Raw genomic sequence first — 19,417 nt, forward strand, 5'->3', positions numbered from 1 at the left:
AATAAAGGAGCATTACAACAAATTGCACAAGAATAAAAGGAACGTTCTTCATCAAGGTTTGTAAACATTTATCAAGGAAACAACAGCTCCTAAAATATTGTACCTCAAAATTTCAGACAACTTTAGAAATTAGAAACACAAGTTCTCTTGAGACTTTAAATTCTTTAAAATAAGTTTCTAAAGAAACACGATCAACATGTTAGCCGACTTCCAGCCGGCACTTCAGAGTTAAAACTCTCCTGAGAAACTTAAGATGAGACCTAACTTAACTCCATAACATCGTCTGTAGGTGGTGATAGTACTTTCCTCTCCTGCAGCAGACACACATGTTAAACTACTCTGACAATGACCAGATTCAGATCTGCTGTGAAATGAAGAGCATATTCTTATTATCAGTAATTTTGTACTTCAGTCAGGCTTCAGTGTCACTGACTTTCTCTTTAATCCTTGTAATGAGTCTGCTGTAAGTCACACAGTTTAATGTCGGCGTCAAACACTGTAAGGGACTTTCCTTTGGTTTTCATCTCAACAATCACATGATTAAAAACCTAATTTAAAAAAAGAAAATGGTATAAAAAATGTCACCTGTGATAACAAACTCAGAATTTCCCAAGTCCATGAACAATCATCTACTGTGCTGTGAAGTCTTGTTGTTAATGTGTTGGTCCACACAGTTCAGATCCTCACACTGCTTCCCCAACACTCCTTTATAAACCTCAAAGCGATGATTCAAATCTTTCTGCGAGTGGATCTTATATTTGGAGCCGAAGGCGCCGTCAGCAGACGCGGTCCCGTAGAAGACGCGGCCTATCCGGGAGTGAACCAGCGCCATGGCGCACATGACACAAGGCTCCCGGGTCACATAGAGGTCGTACCCGGTGCATATGTACGGCTGAGGGCTCGCTTCTGCATCAGGAAGCTTCTGAAAGCTGCAGCCAGGATATCTGTCAAAAGGGTAACATCCACCTCCCTGACTCCGAGCCACCAGGTCGATGCAGACCATGACGGCGTGATGAAGAGGGTGGTCGCCCCTGCAGTCGTGACCCACTGCGATGATCCTCTCCATCACTGGGTCGACCATCACCGCCCCGACTGCCTCCATTCCCAACTCGCTTCCTGTCCTGGCAGCAGTCAGAGCAGACGTCATGTACGTGTGCATCCTGGCTTTCTGAGGCGGGCTGAAGAGCTCTCCTCTGAGGGCGACCGTCACCTGTTTGTCCTCATGAAACGAGGTGGGCCAGTGTTTGCGCACCAGCTCAAACTGGGGCCGTGTCAAAGGAGGACGGGCAGGGACCGTGACCACAAAAGGCTGACCCAGTCCATCATGTTTAACTCCACCTGAGGGGAGCAGAGAGTCGATGGAGGCCTCCTTCAGGTCTGGTGCCTCGCTGACGAGGCAGACGAGGACCTCCAGAGGATGAAGGCTGCCCTTCACCGCACGCACCCTCTTGATATGTTGGAGGCCGTTCAGAGGGTAGAGGCCGTTCAGCTCCCGGACCAGTCGAGATGTCTCCTTCTTGTCCACAATGGGCGCAGCAAACGCCTCGATCAGCTCGACATCTTGTGACTGCTCATCTGACAGGACGGGATACGCCACCCAGGAGTCGGTGTCACACTCCGAGCCTTTCCAGCGTTTCGTCTGAGGCTCCATTGTTCCTGTGTTCTCCTGTGAAATATGATTTCACAGCAAAGTGGAGCAAAGTCAGGACAGAGATCATGATGACATAGTGTTTTTGTTGTGTAACTAAGACCAACAAAGACCTTTGCTTCATAAAAGTCAGTGAAGGAGATCAGCTGGCAGCTCGTGTCCCAAAAGTTCAAGCAGATTTTTAACTCAAACATGAAAAAGCCAGTTGTTACTCTCACTGGATGGGTTGTTTCATGCATGTTCGGTCTGTGATGGTTATTTCTGTCAACAGGATAGAGGTGTCAGCACTGAGTGGATGTGTAAAGATGAAGAGGTCATTGGATTCATACACTGACAACTGTTTACATTTTCAATTTTACAGTCAGTACATTCATTTTGCCACCACAGATCGACTTCATCCTGGTGGCTTTCTGCAGGTTAGGCAAGTTTAATTAACATTGACCAGAAATAACGATTCCAGAGCTCATTGACATTTTTCACAATTTTCTGACATTTAAACGACCACACAACTAATTAATCTTTAATCTTGGAAATCTTGGAAATAATCAACAGTGAAAATAACTGTTAGTTACAAAAGATTAAAGTTGATTTAGTGGATCAGTAACCCTTAACTTTGGTTATTAAACATGTGCACTCAGCACGACAGTTCACAGGTAAAACATAACACCATCAGTGCCCTCTGATGGACAAACTATGTACTGGTGTCAGTTTCTTAATTACCTGCAACATTTTTTAGCATTTCAATACTGCAACTACACTGATACGCCTGTGAAAAGTAGTGGTGATCCATAATAGCTTTTACATTACTGGTACCAATTATAAATACCTGAACTTGCATGATGATCAATACCAAGTACCTATCTGGGTGTCATCATCTAGTTTGAAAGTCAGGCAGAACTGAAAAAGAACACATAACAAATGTAAGTTTTCTGGCATGTGTTGGAAGTTACACAAGTCGCTTCTTGTGTATCAGTCAGACTCTTTGTTACAGCCCTCAGATATACAACAGAGCCAGACCAAGACAAGACTTCAGGGCTCATACCAATATTAGAGAGTTAACTAAGATATTTCAAATGATCCCTCAAACATGGAACACAAAACAAAGTCATGTAACTGAGGCAGCATATTTTAGTTAAACAATAAACTTTATTGTCTCAAATGAAATCATTGCATTTACACAGTAAACTTGGAATTTAAGGATTTTAAATTACCATAAGCACATTTTTTCTGCTTTATGTTCTGTAAATTAAAACCTTTTCATATTGGTCAGTTTCTAGTAAACAATGCATTAAAAAACACAGCCAATAATGATTTTATATCTGTAGTGTTGAAAAAAGAAGCTGATAAATGAACAAAATACATTTCAAATGAATAATAATTACAGCCAGTCATCAACTGAAAATGCGAAACATTTGGAGGTTTAGCACCAGTTGCACATACAGAACATGCTTTCAATGATAAACTGAATCCTTGAACATTCCTGTTGAAGTTTTTCAAAAAAATGTATAATCACCATCTTATGTACTTATTCTCTCATAGGATATTTACCGTTTACATTTTCTTATTAGTTCAAATATTAGAGATGCATCTATAATTTAATAAATTTACAGTTGAAAGTCACCTTTCATAATGTCCAGAGAATCCACTACAGCTCCAGAGGTGAAGTACAGATTTTGAATAAAGCTAGAAGTGATCCTTTAAAGACACATGTGAAATATAGTTCTTGAAGCAGCCTGCGGGAGATTCCTGTTGATATTCTGCTTCAGGAGTAAGAGCTGCATGTAGATCCATAAACAACTCTCAGGCCAACATGCAGTCTTTTCTTCACTTCCTCCCCAGGATAAGCTTTGTCTTCATTACTTTAGGCACATGTCTAATGGTCAGTGACACTCTGGTTCCTCGGGTCAGGGTCTCTCCTGGCTGCGCCCCGGCAGCAGACAGGTTTACCACCTTGTCCGTCAGTGTGTCCTGATCACAGGGCCGGATGCCGTGAAGCAGCTCCTGGTACATTTCATCCTGCAGGATCAGGAGACTGCGAGGCTTCACCAGCAGCGAGAAGAGGAAGCGGTTCTCCTCCGTCTGCGGTGTATCGCCCTCCTCCAGGCTGCTGACGGGCGAGTAGAAGTCGAGGAGTGTGTGAGAGCCCAGGCTGATGGTGGTGACGGTGGGGTGGTACAGAGGGCCGTCCTCATGAGGCATAATCCCTTCTCCTTGTTTATACTCATTCACCAAGACATGGTTGGCTGTTTTCCCACTGAAGGCACCCAGAGAGGAGATTTTCTCGCAGTACGTCTGGAGCCAGTCAGGCATCTTCTCTGCCAGCATGCCTTTTGGATGTGGTAACCCTCCCCAGTTCTGAAGCCTTCTGCCTGACAGCTGAGTCCACTTAGTTTTTGGAGACTTATACACCTGCTGCTGGAGGTAGGACTCCTCATCCTCTGATATGAAATCTGGGATGTAATACACTGTTGGTTGGGCATCTTTAACGACAAACTGCTTCAACTCCTCCAAAATACATGCTGGCTGTTCCATGCCTGCTTTAGAAAAGTCAACATGAAATGCTCGTTAAAACCCAACTTGATAAGAAATGCTAATGCTGGCTAACCGCTCTTATAGTGACTGACAGGGAGTAAAGTGGACCACAGTCAGATCAACTATGACTGAAAAGATAACTTAAACGTCTACTATATGAATTAAAACGTACAGTTATATAATTAACGAAATAATTGTGGAATTGTATCTTTATGCTCGCTGCAGGACTTGCCTTGTCAACAGCAGCAGCCACATTACCAACAAGCCATTTCCGGGTAGCTACGTTGCTAGCATTAGCATCCTTTAGATTCCTAAAACCCTTTACACGTTAACTCTTTGTCTACAACACAAGAACTTAATACAAACAGATTGTATACTCCATTAGAAGTTAGTCGAATCCTATGAAATATGTACTGGTTTCTTCTTTTGCTCCGAAAAAGCAGGAATGCGACAGAACAAGCTGATGGTAAAATCACGTAACAACTCACGTAATGGTGCTTTCATGGGTGTGGTATTTATGAGGTTTCCAGTTGTAAAAACGATTTTTACAACCATCCGAGATAAAATTGCTTTTTGTCACGATCATCAGTTTAAAGGGCCAATTTCTTTTAGTGACATTTCCTAATATTGACCACTCAAATTATGTCTGTCTGACGATGCTCTTACATATTAGATCAATGTCAGTAACTTGCGTGTAATTAATGTTCGCGTTTCACCAAATCTTATGCTTTTGTTGCCTTTGTATGAAAATGACTGTTTCAGCTATTATCACTACAACTCTGCCAGCTTCCACAACAATATTCTTCTGAATTTTTGAAGTTTGTGTGTCGCCTTATCATATATACGATAAGTCTGCTGTCCCTGAAGGTAACACGGTCCACTAGATGGAAAAACAGTTCAAACGAAAAAGAATTCAAATTCTGAAGCGGCGCCATCTTTTTTAAACACACAGCAGGCCACCGTTACCTACAGAAAATTAAAAACTCTGAGATTTTAGCCATGAAGTGACACATAAACATCATTACCTCTTTTAGATGATCACTAAGCTTGGTTTAAAAATTCCAGCTAGCCGCTCGACTCCATGCTTTCATCCTTGTGCATCAGACTAAAATGTCCCCTTCCGGATTTCAAAGTAAAGGACGACGTGAGAAAAGAGAAAATAAATAAATGAATAAATGAAACAACATTGTGTCCATAAGTAGTCAAAGATTCATATACTGCTGAACTGAGTACTTCCTAGACTTCCTAGTAAAGTACTTTTACTGTGTACTTTTCGAGTAATACTTTGTCAAAATCCTTAAACCATGATAATGAAAACTTTGTAATTTAGTTTATTTTAGACTACTAAGTGATTTATTAATGCTGATATTTATCGAACAATTAGTTAAATGCTTTATCACTATTTTCCGTGAAACTTGTGGTTTGTCTGTGAGAGAGAGGGACAAAATGTCAAACAGCCATGGACATTAGACTGACTCTCAATTGTACTTATTAACTATGCTTATTTATTAAAAACAAAGATGGGGAACATTATTTGTTATTTATTTGTTTATTATTATTATTATTATTATTATTATTATTATTATTATTATTATTATTATTTATTTATTTATTTATTTTTTAACATTAGTTTTTGCCTTGATGAATGAAAGAATGTTTGTGAGTTTGCCAGTAGGTGGCGCCAGCTTGACACAGTCCGCCCAGGTTTGCAACCGTTACTCAAAGACTGCTTCCGGGTTTCAAAGTAAAGGACGACGTGAGAAAAAAACAAAAAACGTTTGTACCCGGGCTTTTTTTCTAAACGGGTTTTCAAATAATTCGCATTTACAAAGTACACGCTTAACAGTTCTAGTGTTGAGATGGTGGCCCCATTTTTTGTATGTGTCTTTTAGGTACTTAAACTTTCCGGTACACGGAATTATTTACATGTGACACAGCTACACGGAAGCGAAACACCAGTGAGGACAGATCATTGAGTACTCTCGTGTTCTCTGCAGTTAAGTTCTTCAAGTTCGTGTTTTCATTTCGTTTGGTTCGTTGCTCTGAACTTTAACATAATGCTGCGGCCATATTTGTGTCCATTTTATTTTATTTTGTGAGCTTAAAGTCAAATGGGAACTAAAGTGAGGTCACCTTTATTTATTTGACTTTTATAACTCGCAGTTGGTTGATTTAAGATTCATGACTATGCTCCCTTCAAAAGCCAGGATTCTGCACAGGCTGCTGCAGTTTAGATACACATGTTTTGGCTCTCCTTCGTGTGGAAAAGCAGCATCCTCCAGACTAGTTCTGGGCATTGAGACGAGCTGTGATGAGACTGGAGCTGCTGTTCTGGACGAGACAGGTGAAATACTTGGAGAGTCTCTGCATTCACAGAAAGATGTGCATCTCAGGTGGGTGTCACAGCTGTAACATATCAGGATGTTTGCTTTAAGGCTTTTTCTGACATGTATTCTTTCCTTTTAATGCTTCAGGACTGGTGGCATCATCCCCATGGTGGCCCAGCAGCTCCACAGAGAACACATAGAGCGTGTGGTCCAGGAGGCTTTGGAGAGGAGCAACGTGGAGCCCAGCCAGCTCTCTGCTGTGGCCACCACTGTGAAGCCAGGCCTGTCACTTAGCTTGGGCGTTGGCCTCGAGTTCAGTCAGAGGTTTGTGAGGCAGCACAACAGGCCCTTCATCCCCATCCACCACATGGAGGCCCACGCCCTCACCGTCAGGATGCTTCAGCCTGTCGCCTTCCCCTTCCTGGTGCTGCTCGTCTCCGGTGGTCACTCGCTCCTCGCTGTGGCCAGAGGAGTCGACGACTTTCTGCTTCTGGGTCACACTCTGGATGAAGCTCCAGGGGACACACTGGATAAAGTGAGATCTTGACACTGAAATTTAATTGAATAATATGATTTTAAAACAAATTAAATATCGTCTTTTGTGGATTCACAGGTGGCCAGACGTTTGTCCCTCATCAAGCACCCGCAGTGCTCCACACTGAGTGGAGGACAGGCTATAGAGCTCCTGGCAAAGGATGGTGACAGGACGAGGTTCCGTTTCACGACACCAATGGGACAAACGTACGACTGCTGCTTTTCTTTCGCCGGGCTGAGAAATCAAGTTACAATGGCGATAGTGAAAAAAGAGGCAGAGGAAGGTAAGAGTAGACACAAGGTCTCAGGCAACCATGTCCTGTCACCAGGGATCAGATATGTAGACATTTTGGCTTAATCAACACAGATGTAAAAAGAAAACATACATTTGTGAATTGCAATGTCTGGAAACGTTATGATAGATAGATAGATAACTTTATCAATCCTCTAGGGGAAATTAGGTTTCATAGCAGCATATCACATTTTTTTATTAAGCGATTAGATGTTTGGTCTATGAAATATTTGAAAATTATGAAAATGTTTTTTCTCATTGTTTCCTAAAGCCCAGGATCACATCCTCAAACTTATTGTTTTTGTTGTCCACAGCTCAAAGTTATTCATTTCTGTCTCAGAGGAGGAAAGAATCCAGAAAATAATCACATTTAAGAAGATTGATTTAAATCATTTTTACATTTGTATTCCCAAGTTAGTTAGCGATGAATTTAAAAACAGTAACAACTAATCCATTAATCGTTGCAGCTTTACAAAGTACAACATGGATGGAGGTTTCGAAAAAGTGAAATTGTACTTTGCCTCTTTGTCTGCTCGCTTCTGTCTGGTTACAGGTTGACAGAAACTAGATTTGTACCCGTCTCTGTCTCCCTCTGTAGGTATAGAACAGGGGACTCTGTTATCGTGTGTGAATGACATTGCAGCTGCCACACAGCACACAGTCGCCTCGCATCTCGCAAAGCGAACGCATCGAGCCATCTTGTTCTGCAAAGCGAACGGCCTGCTGCCACCAAGCAGTCCCACCTTGGTGAGTGAAACATAATGTCTTAATGTGAAAAATCAACTCAGTTAATCAAGTAATCAATTAATCCCCAGCTGAAAATAGCCCTCAACAAATGCCTTGTTTACTCTTATTTTGATACAAACTAATTCCTTGTAGCTTCATCCTTTTAAATCAGAGAAAATCCAAATGTATATTTGAAGTTTTCGTCATTGAACTCTTCTTTGACAGGTGGTGTCTGGAGGAGTCGCAAGCAATCAGTACATCCGTAAAGCTTTGAGCCTCATCACTGAGGCGACGGGACTACAGCTGCTCTGTCCTCCGCCCAAATTCTGCACTGACAACGGAGTCATGATCGCATGGTGTGTTTACTGACCTCCAGTGAATCTGATTGGATGATTTTGTCCCACTGAACGTGCATTTTTCTTTTTTACCATCAAGGAACGGTGTTGAGCGCCTGAGAGAAGGGAAAGGGATACTGCCTCCAAATGTGGACGTCTGCTACGAGCCAAAGTGAGTCGACGCTGAACACAAGATCTTATTTAAACTTTCACGAGATCCAGCTGAATTCTTGGTTAATTTATATGTGCAGCTAATTAATATCTGTATTGCTCCACATTAATGTTGTGTTGCAGGGCACCGCTGGGAGTCGACATGACAGCAGAGGTGAAAGCAGCAGCCATCAAGCTTCAGTCCGTCAGGATGAAGATCCCCAACTGACTGTTTGTTCTGTTCAGTTCAAAAAAATATTTCTGTCACTCCTAGATTGGCCGAGTTCAAATTATATACTGTGTATAATATATATGGTTAAGCACATGAAGCAGCTGTTAAATAAATGTGTTATTATACATCCAAGTTGATTTATTTTTAAGTGGCCCCTAAAAACTGCCTGAAAATTAAAGATCCATTAAAGTAAAATATTTACCAAAGTTTTTATGTTATTTATTTCGGGCATGTCAATTCATAAACATCACATTTCATCATTGTTCAAATAATACAACACACATGGCCGAAAGGGAAAAGCGGGAGAAGCCAAAGCTTATCAAGTCCCGCCCCCATTACCCACAGGATAAAATCTTCATCCTGATCTTTTCTTGTCTTTTGCAATTTACTTTTTCTTTTCTTCTCTTTTTTTCTTTTGTTATGACCTTTGACAAAACATATTACAGCAGTAGCATACAGAGCTGAATTCAAGCTCTAGACAGTACATACAGATTACATGTGTGTCTGCACATGTGTCCATATTAGTCCATCATGAGTGAACAACAGTCTCATCTTATGGCCTCATCTTATAGCCAGGCTTGCCACAAAGTCAGAATGTCCAATCGACAGAGAGCAAAAGTCCAGTGTATTTATTATTCGTTGAGATGGTGTTGGGATGGTGTAAGAGCCCTTTAATGCATTTTTATATTATTTCATCAGTCTCCTCTGCGGCATCTTTACTTTTAAATGATAAAGCCATATTTTTTTATCCTTTCAAAGAATGCACTCAGCTCAATTAAATTAGACGATCATAATTTAGAAGACTCTGTCAATTCTACAAATGTGTTCCTCAATCTTGTCGCAAGAAAGACGTTTTTATGCAGAAGGTGACGCGGCATTAATGTTAAATAACGAACAATATCTGAACATCTTAACATTTAAGATTTGTCTCAAGTTTTGTTGCATGCACTCCTATTTGATTTTATATTAACAGGCATGAGGAGTAATGGAATACATGTGACAGGATGATGTTATTAGGATGCAATAAAAAGCTAAATGTTTATATACACATTACATTTTTTATAAAAGAGATCAAATTATGCATTTAGGTGTTGTTATCATCCGTGTTGCTTATATTTTTTCTCAGTAAAACAAAACACATTTAAAATTCTAATTTTACTTAATTTATGCAGTGAATTAGAAAATACTGCTGTAAAACACATTGATTTGACTCTGTAGTGGTGTCTGCCAGCCCAAATCGTCAATATTGAACGACCTGTGGATGAGACTCACTATCCTCCTGAACCACTCGCTGATCCTGGAATACTGGTAAACAGTAAACTTACAAATATTACGTACTCTGCCTTTTATTTTGGCACCTACTCTACAGGCAGACAAGTCCCATTGTACAAAAGAGGAGAAAGCACTTTAATATCACATCATGACTGCATGAAGGTCTCAGAAGAGGCCTCAGGACTCTTACTGCAGTCTTTGATGTGAGTTTCTGTCATCTGACATGAACCTGCACATTCACACACTTTATAAAACACATACATATAAAACTTTTCTTTGCTTTGATCACATAAACCATCAACATGAATACTCAACAGAATAAATGTAACAGGATTGTATTAGGAGGCTAAAAAGGTCACTGAATTCCAATAAAGTTACAAAAAGAAAAAGATGTAATTAGATTTAAGAGACAGTAAAAAAGGGGGATTTCTGACAGCATCTTAACTTTAAACATTAACATTTCTTTATTTTTAAATGTAAAATAAAGGACTGTCTGTAAAATCACAATTAAAAAGAACAAAGAAGACCTAACCGTTTGCTGTCCAGGTTTCGTTCCGTTTTTAAAAATGAATTAATTTAAAGTAGATTTCATGCCAAATTTACAAAGAACTATCTGTCTGTTCACACCAGGTACAGCTGATCCACCTGAGCAAGAAGGTACAGCAATTTGCAATTACAATCTTAAGTAGAACATAAAAGACACGAGACATGCCGTAGTTTTCCACATAAACCGTGACTTGTTTATTTTTGTTACTAAAGACAACAGTTGTTCAGCTGGATACTCTGATAACAATCATGATTTTAACCACACACAGATGTAAAAAAAAAACTTGTAAACATGTCTGACAAACCGCGACTACACATTCATGTGCTTTGTCATCATCAATTAAAATCGAACGTCTCCGTCACAGCCACATTAATTCCCTTGCAGGCTTCTTAATATTACTGTGTAAGAAAATATCTTTGCAGTCACTTTTTTCACACTCTGAAATCTCATCTGACAGTTTCCAGCCACTGATGCCAGAACGTTGTGCAATCGTGTGGTTTCTTCTCTGAACTGAACACTCAGTAATCAATAAAGACAAAGATTAAAGGCAGAAATGAAACTTTTCAAATGCAAAACTTTAGTGGTATTTGTACAAAAGTCAAAGACTCCTCAGGTGTTGGAGATTGTTCTTGGCAAGATGTTGAAGGCTCCAAATATTAAACACAGCTATTTCCTGTCTGGCTTTTAAAGGGAAACTCCACCCAGAAACTGTTTAACACTTGAGCTGAATCCTCAAGATTTTTTTCCTAATTTTACCATTTAAGCATTTGGTGTTTTCATGCCTTTCTCTTGGATTATCCGTCAAAAACACGCACAAGGCAGCTTCTCATTGTGATACTGACTGCTGCTGTTCTTTCCACAGGGTGTCTACAGGTAGCAGACATCTCATCTTGTTCTTATCCAAGCACTGCAGATATGTATGAAGGTAAGAAGTATATACAAAATGTAGTTCCCTGCAGTGATTATGTAGGACAATGGTGACGAGTGAGTGTTGTGATTCCAGGGGCCCACTAGAGGGAAGCACTGGTTTAAAGATTTGTAATCAGAAATGTGGACTTTGACACTGAAGGGCGCATGCAAGTAACTATCAAGAACTTAAGACAACTAAATGACTTTTATGGAATATTCTTAATACAAAATGAGACATTTAAAGATTTTTCAGGACCTGTAGACACCGTGTTTCACAGCAAAATAAATTCCAACAGATTTGCAAAAATGTCAGTCACGCAAAGAAGCAAGACCTCTTTCTATGTTCATGCCATCAAATTGATGCTGATATTCAAAACTAAAATCAACCGTAGAAGAAGAAGAGCCAGGATAAAATGCACACAGGGCTTTTTTTTTCCCCCCAAAAGGCACTCTGGAAAAAAGTAGGAAACTATGAACTGAAATGAAGGTGATGAGGCGAATAAATCGCAAAATAACAACCAGAAAGTACTCCAAAAAGTTGGTATCTCCCAGTGTCAGAACATCTCACGGTGGATTTTCCCTTTATTTCCTCTCACTTTCTCTCTAATCTATCAAAGCACACACACTAAAAAAAATGATCCACTCCGTCCAACACTAGAGCTCATCGTGCTCATAAATATTATACTCCTTCGCACTGATCGCCCCGTCTCGGTCGTTGTCACTCTTGCGGAATATATCATCAATTATCCTCTGGTAGAACGGGTCGTCGCGAGGCTTCCCACCTTTTTCATACTCCAGCTTCAGGTACTCTTTCACCTGGAAAACAAGAAGCACTTCAGAGTCAACAACAGACGTATGTTGTACTTTTACTTTTACTCTTTCATAACGACCTCCTGTTGCTGTGATGTCTGAACCACGTAACACACCGGAGACGAATAAAACTGTAAATGTCATTGATAGCAGGTCGTTGGCCTCTTCCTCTTTAACGTGCTATCATTAATCAAGATAACATCATGACGTTGTGTCATGTGTTGGCAGAGTACAGACAATCTTTACATTTAGTTTAACATTGATCATTTATGACCTTTATTATATGGAGGTATTCTCTCGTCAGTTTCGAGCTATAACGATAAGCTTCCCTTGTATTTTTATTGGTCTTGATCTTGTCCTTTATTTTGTCTTGACACTGCTGTAAATAACTGCTGCACTGATATGCAGTTAATAAATTAATGGTTAAATGATTTACAGCCTTCTCAACACTCTCTTTCATGATCAGTGTGTGTTTACGATGTGAGACGCAAACTGTGGCCTTCAAGGAAAAGTCTGTACAAGTTGTTCATAAAGCCTGCGATAAGAAGAGACGCAAACAACTGACATCTTGTTTAGATCAACTCTTGATCCCTGAACTCCAAGTACGAGCTGGATTTTGCTAATTTAACTGAATAATTATTTAGGAAATATCCAGCTTGTAAATTAGATTTACCTCCTCCTTTGTAAGACTTCTGTCTTTGTCAAGGTCCATCCTTCCGAAAGCCTCCATGCTGCGTGGTCCCTTGGACACCGAGTAAAGCTCCACCTCAAAGACCACCGTGGCGTTGGGCGGGACTGGATCTATTCAATCAGAGAACAGGATTTTAAAAGACCACAAGGCAGTAAGACGGCAATATTCAGGACTCTGCCTTTAAAAGGGTGGCTCTGAGAAGTTCTGAGGAAGGGGTGGGAGTTACATTTCGAGGGAAAAAAATGAGTTTATCTGGTTTGGTTGGTGGTTCAGTTACAATTTCAGACTTCCTCAAAACAAAACAAACCCCAAAAATCTGATGAGAACGTGATGATTCGTCTCCAAGAGCATATTTCTACACATTCTAAAGGCCAGTTACAGGTATGATTAACGCAGCCGGAAAAGAAACAAGCAACATGCAATCAGAGTTAATTCATTTATGAGCAGGAAAGACAGAAAATCACAAGAACGGGAAAGCTCCATTTTAGTTTTCACTCAAAAGAACGAAACTGGACAGATCAAAAATGCAGACACCCCTTGTGAAGAGGTTTGAAGAAACAGTCGTTAAATGTTAAAGACTAATCAGCTGTTAGTTTTCTGCTCCAGTGCCTACAAGAGGGAGCAACATGAAGCAGAGACCTTTAAACCTTTGTACATGCTTACAGTACATGCCATGTGGAAGGATGAGTAGCAAACACTGCCAGGGATGTGACGCACTTTCAACTAAACAGCTGTAAAAGAAGACAAGACAGCATCAAAGCAACTCTACCGTGGAAACAGGGCGATCAGTTTAAAGGGCACATATAAAACTAATTGTTACTTCTTAATTTTGTTCAGGGGGTCCTCTAGAAAACATGCTTTAATGTTCACATGACCATTGCTGCAGCACCTCTATTCACCCTCTGTCTGAAACCGCTGTTTCAGTGCCTGTCTCTTTAAGGCCCCGCCTCCCCAAACGCTTGGCCTGCTCTGATTGGTCAGCTCAAACAGGCCTGAGCAGCCACTGCCCATCGTGTTTCTGCCTGTGTTCTTATAACCACGGCCGTGCTGGTTTTGTCGAATGTGATAACTGTGAAGTTGCGACATCACAACGTTACGGAAGTTCTTATAGGTCGTTTAAAGGCAGTTCCTGATTTTCACTGTATTTATATGTCACATAAACCTGTTTTTTAATACATGGATGATACATGGAAATCTCACTTTCTGCAATATGGGATCTTTAAAATAATGTTTAAGTGAAATTTTTTGTTTTCAACTTTCAAACATTGACATAAATAACTTTCACTGAAGCTTGATACAACATGGACATTTTTTTTAATTGATTAATGTATTGATTTATTTGTCTGTTAATGCACCCAAAAGTCAGGTCTAAGTAAAAATAACCCAGGTGATGTCTCGGTGACGTCAACAGATTTATCTCGGCTACAATCATTTGAGTTTGAAAGACGTGGAAGTTTACCAGGCAGGGAGTGTCCAATGAAAGATGCCCCTGATTTGCTTTATGTGGGATCCGGTGTTTTTTACAGCCTGGACCATAAAAGTGACTAAAACATCATTAAACCTTCTGCTGACACTAAAAATCTCTGCCTTACCTTTGCCTTTTTCTCCGAAGGCCAGGGCGGGTGGAACAGTTATCTTTCGTTTCTCTCCAGCACACATGTCTTTCATCCCCATGTCAAGGCCCTTGATGATTTGTCCAACGCCGTGCACAAACCACTGAGGGTGGCCGTCCTTGTCTGATCGACTAAAACAGAAACAGAAACAAACAATCAATCACGACTCATATCAATACTGGACTGTACGGTTATCATCACTAGAAGGAGGGAGGTGGGGTATTGTCACTTTCACGTTGGCCTCTTGAGATAACTGCGCCCTATTTGCAATTTTCTCTAACAGGCCTACTTCTTAAATCACCTCTGCCAAGGTCATGTTTTCACCTGTGTGCTGTAGTTTGTTAGTTTTTTCAGCAGGATCGCACAACGACTACAGAACAGATTCCACCAAACTTGGACGGAGGAAGAATCTCGGGTATAACTTTTAGTACAGAGCTGGATTTTTTCTTTTGTTTTTCACATTTCCAATAAATTCTCTAGGAAAAATTGATGTATTGTGATGAAAAAAAACAGACGTATTTAGGTGGGTGGTATCTATAAGTAAGCACAAAAGCGGAACTTGGCGGAGTTATGATCTCTTCTGAATGTCATTCTAGTTAATGACTGGTTTTCATATGTGTTTTGATACATAACAGTCTACTCTTTGCAAACAACATGCCTGACCACACCACAGTCAGATATCTGATCTTGTAGAAATCAGGCTGATATAATTCATATCTATTTAATGTTCTTAACAAATTTGGTTGCTGGAATAACGGTTTATTTTGAAGATCTAAAGTGACTGTGGCGTAAGGTATATATTCAGCATTTTTCTGATTCTCTGTATCTGCGTTTTCTTTTCTGTCAGATTGCCGATAAAATAAACGGATTTACAAATATGCCTCTTTTGTCACTGATGCAACATCCGTCTACACCAATATCTGACTGGTAACACGTCACAATTAACAACCTTTAAACACTAAGTGATCTGAATCTGCAAACTAACTAGTGATTAAATAAATGTAATGTAGTGGAGAGGAAGTATGAAGTAGCAGAAAATTAAAATACTCAAGTTCCTGAACATAATGTCCAAATGTTACCTTCATTTTAAAGCAACATATAATGTGACAATCTTACTGTGTGCATACAATAATAAATTACCTATTACACTTCTTTTTAGTTACTTTCAACAAAATGCCCAAATAACCTCTATAGAACTATGAATAGGCCGTAAACTTGGATTGTAACACGTTACGTGACATTAATGTAGTAAAACTTCACCGAAATATTATCAGTAATGTGTTGTATTACCTGCTACCGTTACCACTAACAGAAATGACCCCCAACACTGTTGATTTGCTAAATATCGGTTTCGGTTCTTAAAAAAAGTCATATCTGTCGACCCCTAATTTATAGGTTGGCTATCCACCTAGCTGCGCCCATAATTTACCCATAATAATAGGTACAAAATTCTCTATCTAACACCATGTGTGTATGTATATACATATATATGTATATATATATAGCCTGTGAGTGCTTATTTTCACACAGGTGTAAGTCCAAGGTGACAATTTGAGTCACTCCCAAGGGCCCGTTCTTCACCAAACACATTGTTGGACGGTCCCTCACCTTGTGGGCCCAAGTGGGTCCACACTAGCTACACTGTTTATATATATATGCACCTGAGAGTGGTTGTGTTCTCACCTTTCAGTGTTTGTCATTAATGCTTCTTTGTTTTTGAGGGTTAGGGTTAGGGTAATGTATACATAATGTATAAAATGAAATATTAGATTTGCCCCTCCCCACCCACAGTCCCCTCACACTCCATTGATCCAGGTGAGCTCAAGTTGGTTTTAAAGCAGGATTAACTACAATTCCCAATATTTAGTGTCCCTACCAGACTAATAATAAGCTTTACTGATGCCACATTGATGAAATAAGAGGTTGCATAATGCTACAACACACATACAGAATACTTTAGCTAAAGGCATGTAATGTGAAACCTCCTCTGATCATCACGTGTCACTAATAACAGTCATAAAGTGTCTGCAAACGTGCATGGAGACTCTCAGAGCATCAAACTTTCTTATAAAGAACATTTCTGTAAGTTTTTCTCAGACAACCGACCTGCAGTAGAACTGAGACCCATCTTTGGCGAGGTATCCATCGTAGTGGGCGTTCAGCAGATCTCCTTTTTTGCTCTTTGGACTGCACTCCAGGGGCTTGAACAGAACTTCAATCTTCACTTCGCCCTCCAGCTCGTCTGCTGCCGCCCAGACAGACGACAAACAAAGCTGTGAGGACATAAAGAGGCACAGTGTGCAACTTACCAGGCTCCACATCATGCTGCTGTGCAGTCGTGGCAACTTCTGGACGCGCAGGAGGACGTGGAGAGCTGCTGCTGTAGACTATATGGGAGTTTCCTGCCCTGAGCTGTGACTGTCAGGGGTTTCTACTTCCTGGTGCGTAAAAGACCCACTTCCTTCACTGTAACTGGGCCGAACCACGGCCCCAGTCATCACTCTACTATCGCTCAATGGACTGGAGAGGATTGCTGGAGGTGGAAAGCAGCCTGAGAGGAAATTCCGCCTGACAGACTAAACTGAGGGCGTTAATAAATGACAAAATAAGAATTTTATTCCCATCCAGTTATGTTATTGTTGTTTTTTCTTTTTCTGATGGATAAACAGATTATAAACAACTAATAACATGTACTTTATGCTCCTAAAAACAAAGTGGATTAATAAATGTCGGAATAAAAATTATAAGAAAATGAGAAAGCTTTTTAGGTAACTGCTTACTTTACAAATTAGCATGTATCTATACAAAGAGCTCCAAAAAACACAATGTTTTGTTATAAATCTATTATCCTTTTGTGTTCTGTTCCTCTCTCTTTCTGTTTCTCCGATTTTGCCTGTTTTATCGCTTGTATTCCCTTTATTTGTAATTAATCATATTGACTCTGTTTTCTATTCTGCCTTCTTATTTTAACTCAACTTAGACTCTGCTTTCTTGTGTTTGGCTCAACAGTTGAGCGTTTATTCTGTAATATTGTGATCCTCAGTTTTCTGCCTTTGCTTGTTTGTCAAAGCGCGTTTGCACCTTGTTTATATAGGTACTATATAGATAAAGGTGATAATTGTCATTAACATTATTATTACATTTATTGTTACATAACCTTAAGTGCCCACAGCATCACCCAAATTCCAAAACAATACAAAAACAAAAAGGAATACTTACTAGATAAACTATACATGCTAAACAAGGACAATTTGCCAAATATAGCAAACATACACAAAATAAAAGTTATCATTAGCAAAAATAATAACTAAAACAAGATAGCTCCGACATAAAGCATGTACAAACTGTAAAGACAGACAGGACCTATACAAACAAACCCTGAAAACATTGGATAAAAAAGTCAAAATCATATCATCATTGTAAAAAGCGTAATATGATTTGTTTTAAACATCTCTTAGCTCTTTCTCTAAGTCTACAAAACAGTGGTTATTAGAAAATCAGATATGCTGGAATAGTGGTTTTCTTATTTTACTTGTTTGTGCTTGTTCGTTGCGTTTAATGTCAGGGACTGCAGCTGAAAATTAGCCTGTGTAGTGACCCGATTTGCAGCACTTGCAGAAGGATTTCGTTCTGACGCATGCAAAAAAAGGAGTACAACATTTCATTTGCAATCTGAATTCCTCTTCCCATTCTTCACCTCTGTCAAGTGACCTTGTGATTATATGACCTCTGCCTCCCTGACAGATGCACCACTCCCTCAAGTGGTGAAACGTTCATAAAGATAAACTAAATATGAACACAAACGGATAAATCTAGCATATTTACATGATAAATGTTCATGTTAATAAATGGTTTGTCCCTTCTTTGAATAAATAAAACTACAGAGCCTCATTTTACTGTCCAAATGACAGGCAAAACGACTGTCCAATAGAACGTCAGGAATGCTCTTTGGAGGCGGGTAGCTCTCGTGTCCACCAATAGGAGCGACGGGGGCGTGAACGCTCCTCTATTTATATCTGGGCGCCAGCGTGTGTGAGTCATCGCCTCTCAGACAGCCAGCGTGTTCCGGGACTGACAGTACCAACCCTGCTGCTTCTACCGGACCTCTTTTGGAAACAAGAATTTCTCTCTAATTGCCCGACAGGATTGAGATGTTACATTTTAGGTTCTCCACAGTGCTTAAGGAGTTGTTTGCAGCCAGCCTCAAGCGTCCCTTGTCCGGCTCTAGACAGAAGACCTGGTTACCGACCCGCCACTGCTGCTTCGGCACCTCCTCCATTGACTCCCGAGCTGCTCCGCTGAAGGTCTTCCATGCCGCTTCACACCGCCCGGCGCTGCGCACCGCACCCTGCGCCGCCCCGTTCCGCTCCTACTGCGCGAAAACTGAAGGCGCCGTAGAGCTGGACGACCAAGTGAAGAAAGATGGTGTCAGCAGCGAAGAATCCAGCGACAAGTAGGTTGAAAGTCCCGTGATGTGACGGGATGAACGGGCTGGTCGGGGTGATGGACGGCGGGCTGGTTGTGACGCATACAGGCGCGAGCGGATGTTCGCCAACCGTCGCAAACGGCTAGCATAACTAGCTAGCTCTGACATCTTTAATATTTATGATACACATTAATGGCTCGTACAGTTTCACCCTAAACACTTAGCTGACAACTTAATATATATAAAATAAGAATATGGCTAGCTAAGGTTTACTGTACCAGCCTGTTAACGAGCAGCAGCCATCACACCATGTGTGGCTCGTTCATACATACCGGCAGCCAGCAGCCTCCATTGGCTTTGTGCCCAGAGGCTT

General features: G+C 40.4%; 5 protein-coding genes across 14 annotated transcripts in view; 2 read left to right on the top strand and 3 right to left on the bottom strand.

Annotated features, from left to right (window-relative positions):
* Positions 1–22: 22 nt before the first annotated feature.
* Positions 23–5,297, bottom strand: adat3 (adenosine deaminase tRNA specific 3). 4 transcript variants are annotated; one of them, XM_030427915.1, is made up of 4 exons: positions 5,206–5,270; positions 2,475–2,545; positions 1,762–1,909; positions 23–1,666 (listed from the first exon to the last, which is right to left on the bottom strand). In XM_030427915.1, exons 3-4 carry the CDS (start codon positions 1,885–1,887, stop codon positions 626–628), a joined length of 1,167 nt encoding a protein of 388 aa, XP_030283775.1. In that variant the 5' UTR covers positions 1,888–1,909; positions 2,475–2,545; positions 5,206–5,270; the 3' UTR covers positions 23–625. The 4 variants fall into 4 exon arrangements, with proteins under 4 accessions (XP_030283775.1, XP_030283776.1, XP_030283777.1 ...); XM_030427916.1 differs by lacking the exon at positions 1,762–1,909 and having other exon boundaries at positions 5,206–5,296; XM_030427917.1 differs by lacking the exons at positions 1,762–1,909; positions 2,475–2,545 and having other exon boundaries at positions 5,206–5,297.
* Positions 2,775–5,303, bottom strand: alkbh6 (alkB homolog 6). Of its 4 annotated transcripts, none has more exons than XM_030427944.1 (2): positions 5,206–5,303; positions 2,775–4,185 (listed from the first exon to the last, which is right to left on the bottom strand). In XM_030427944.1, exon 2 carries the CDS (start codon positions 4,178–4,180, stop codon positions 3,473–3,475), a length of 708 nt encoding a protein of 235 aa, XP_030283804.1. In that variant the 5' UTR covers positions 4,181–4,185; positions 5,206–5,303; the 3' UTR covers positions 2,775–3,472. The 4 variants fall into 4 exon arrangements, with proteins under 4 accessions (XP_030283804.1, XP_030283805.1, XP_030283806.1 ...); XM_030427945.1 differs by having other exon boundaries at positions 2,775–4,182; positions 5,206–5,297; XM_030427946.1 differs by lacking the exon at positions 5,206–5,303 and adding an exon at positions 4,413–4,670.
* A 796-nt stretch (positions 5,304–6,099) lies between these two features.
* Positions 6,100–8,903, top strand: osgepl1 (O-sialoglycoprotein endopeptidase-like 1). Its single transcript, XM_030427914.1, has 7 exons — positions 6,100–6,573; positions 6,655–7,042; positions 7,121–7,325; positions 7,932–8,080; positions 8,285–8,415; positions 8,495–8,566; positions 8,689–8,903. Exons 1-7 carry the CDS (start codon positions 6,362–6,364, stop codon positions 8,771–8,773), a joined length of 1,242 nt encoding a protein of 413 aa, XP_030283774.1. The 5' UTR covers positions 6,100–6,361; the 3' UTR covers positions 8,774–8,903.
* Positions 8,904–10,762: 1,859 nt separating this feature from the next.
* On the bottom strand, positions 10,763–18,650 carry fkbp7 (FKBP prolyl isomerase 7). Its single transcript, XM_030427949.1, has 4 exons — positions 16,725–18,650; positions 14,598–14,749; positions 12,988–13,115; positions 10,763–12,320 (listed from the first exon to the last, which is right to left on the bottom strand). The coding sequence occupies exons 1-4, from the start codon at positions 16,940–16,942 to the stop codon at positions 12,159–12,161; spliced, it is 660 nt and encodes a 219-aa protein (XP_030283809.1). The 5' UTR covers positions 16,943–18,650; the 3' UTR covers positions 10,763–12,158.
* The window catches only part of glsb (glutaminase b), a 37,846-nt gene continuing 37,069 nt past the window's right edge, over positions 18,641–19,417 (top strand). For all 4 annotated transcript variants that reach the window (XR_003985197.1, XM_030427901.1, XM_030427902.1 and 1 more), the window contains exon 1: positions 18,641–19,071. Coding sequence is in view for 3 of the 4 variants with exons in the window: in XM_030427901.1 (XP_030283761.1) it covers positions 18,770–19,071 (302 nt within the window). In the remaining variant the exon portion in view is untranslated. The remainder of the gene's footprint in view (positions 19,072–19,417) is intronic.

This window comes from Sparus aurata, chromosome 9 (assembly GCF_900880675.1).
Source record: "Sparus aurata chromosome 9, fSpaAur1.1, whole genome shotgun sequence".
NCBI classification, from domain to species: Eukaryota; Metazoa; Chordata; class Actinopteri; order Spariformes; family Sparidae; genus Sparus; species Sparus aurata.

What these genes read in the sequence shown, in the direction of transcription:
- adat3 (XM_030427915.1), bottom strand. Translation starts at nt 1,887, where the DNA reads ATGCATGAAACAACCCATCCAGTGAGAGTAACAACTGGCTTTTTCATG. An exon ending in CTGACTTTTATGAAGCAAAG is followed by an intron (nt 1,667 to 1,761) that starts GTCTTTGTTGGT and finishes CATATTTCACAG; the next exon opens with GAGAACACAGGAACAATGGA.
- alkbh6 (XM_030427944.1), bottom strand. Translation starts at nt 4,180, where the DNA reads ATGGAACAGCCAGCATGTATTTTGGAGGAGTTGAAGCAGTTTGTCGTT.
- osgepl1 (XM_030427914.1), top strand. Translation starts at nt 6,362, where the DNA reads ATGACTATGCTCCCTTCAAAAGCCAGGATTCTGCACAGGCTGCTGCAG. An exon ending in CAGGGGACACACTGGATAAA is followed by an intron (nt 7,043 to 7,120) that starts GTGAGATCTTGA and finishes GTGGATTCACAG; the next exon opens with GTGGCCAGACGTTTGTCCCT. An exon ending in GACGTCTGCTACGAGCCAAA is followed by an intron (nt 8,567 to 8,688) that starts GTGAGTCGACGC and finishes GTTGTGTTGCAG; the next exon opens with GGCACCGCTGGGAGTCGACA.
- fkbp7 (XM_030427949.1), bottom strand. Translation starts at nt 16,942, where the DNA reads ATGATGTGGAGCCTGGTAAGTTGCACACTGTGCCTCTTTATGTCCTCA. An exon ending in GGGTCTCAGTTCTACTGCAG is followed by an intron (nt 14,750 to 16,724) that starts GTCGGTTGTCTG and finishes TTTCTGTTTTAG; the next exon opens with TCGATCAGACAAGGACGGCC. An exon ending in CTTCGGAGAAAAAGGCAAAG is followed by an intron (nt 13,116 to 14,597) that starts GTAAGGCAGAGA and finishes CTGATTGAATAG; the next exon opens with ATCCAGTCCCGCCCAACGCC.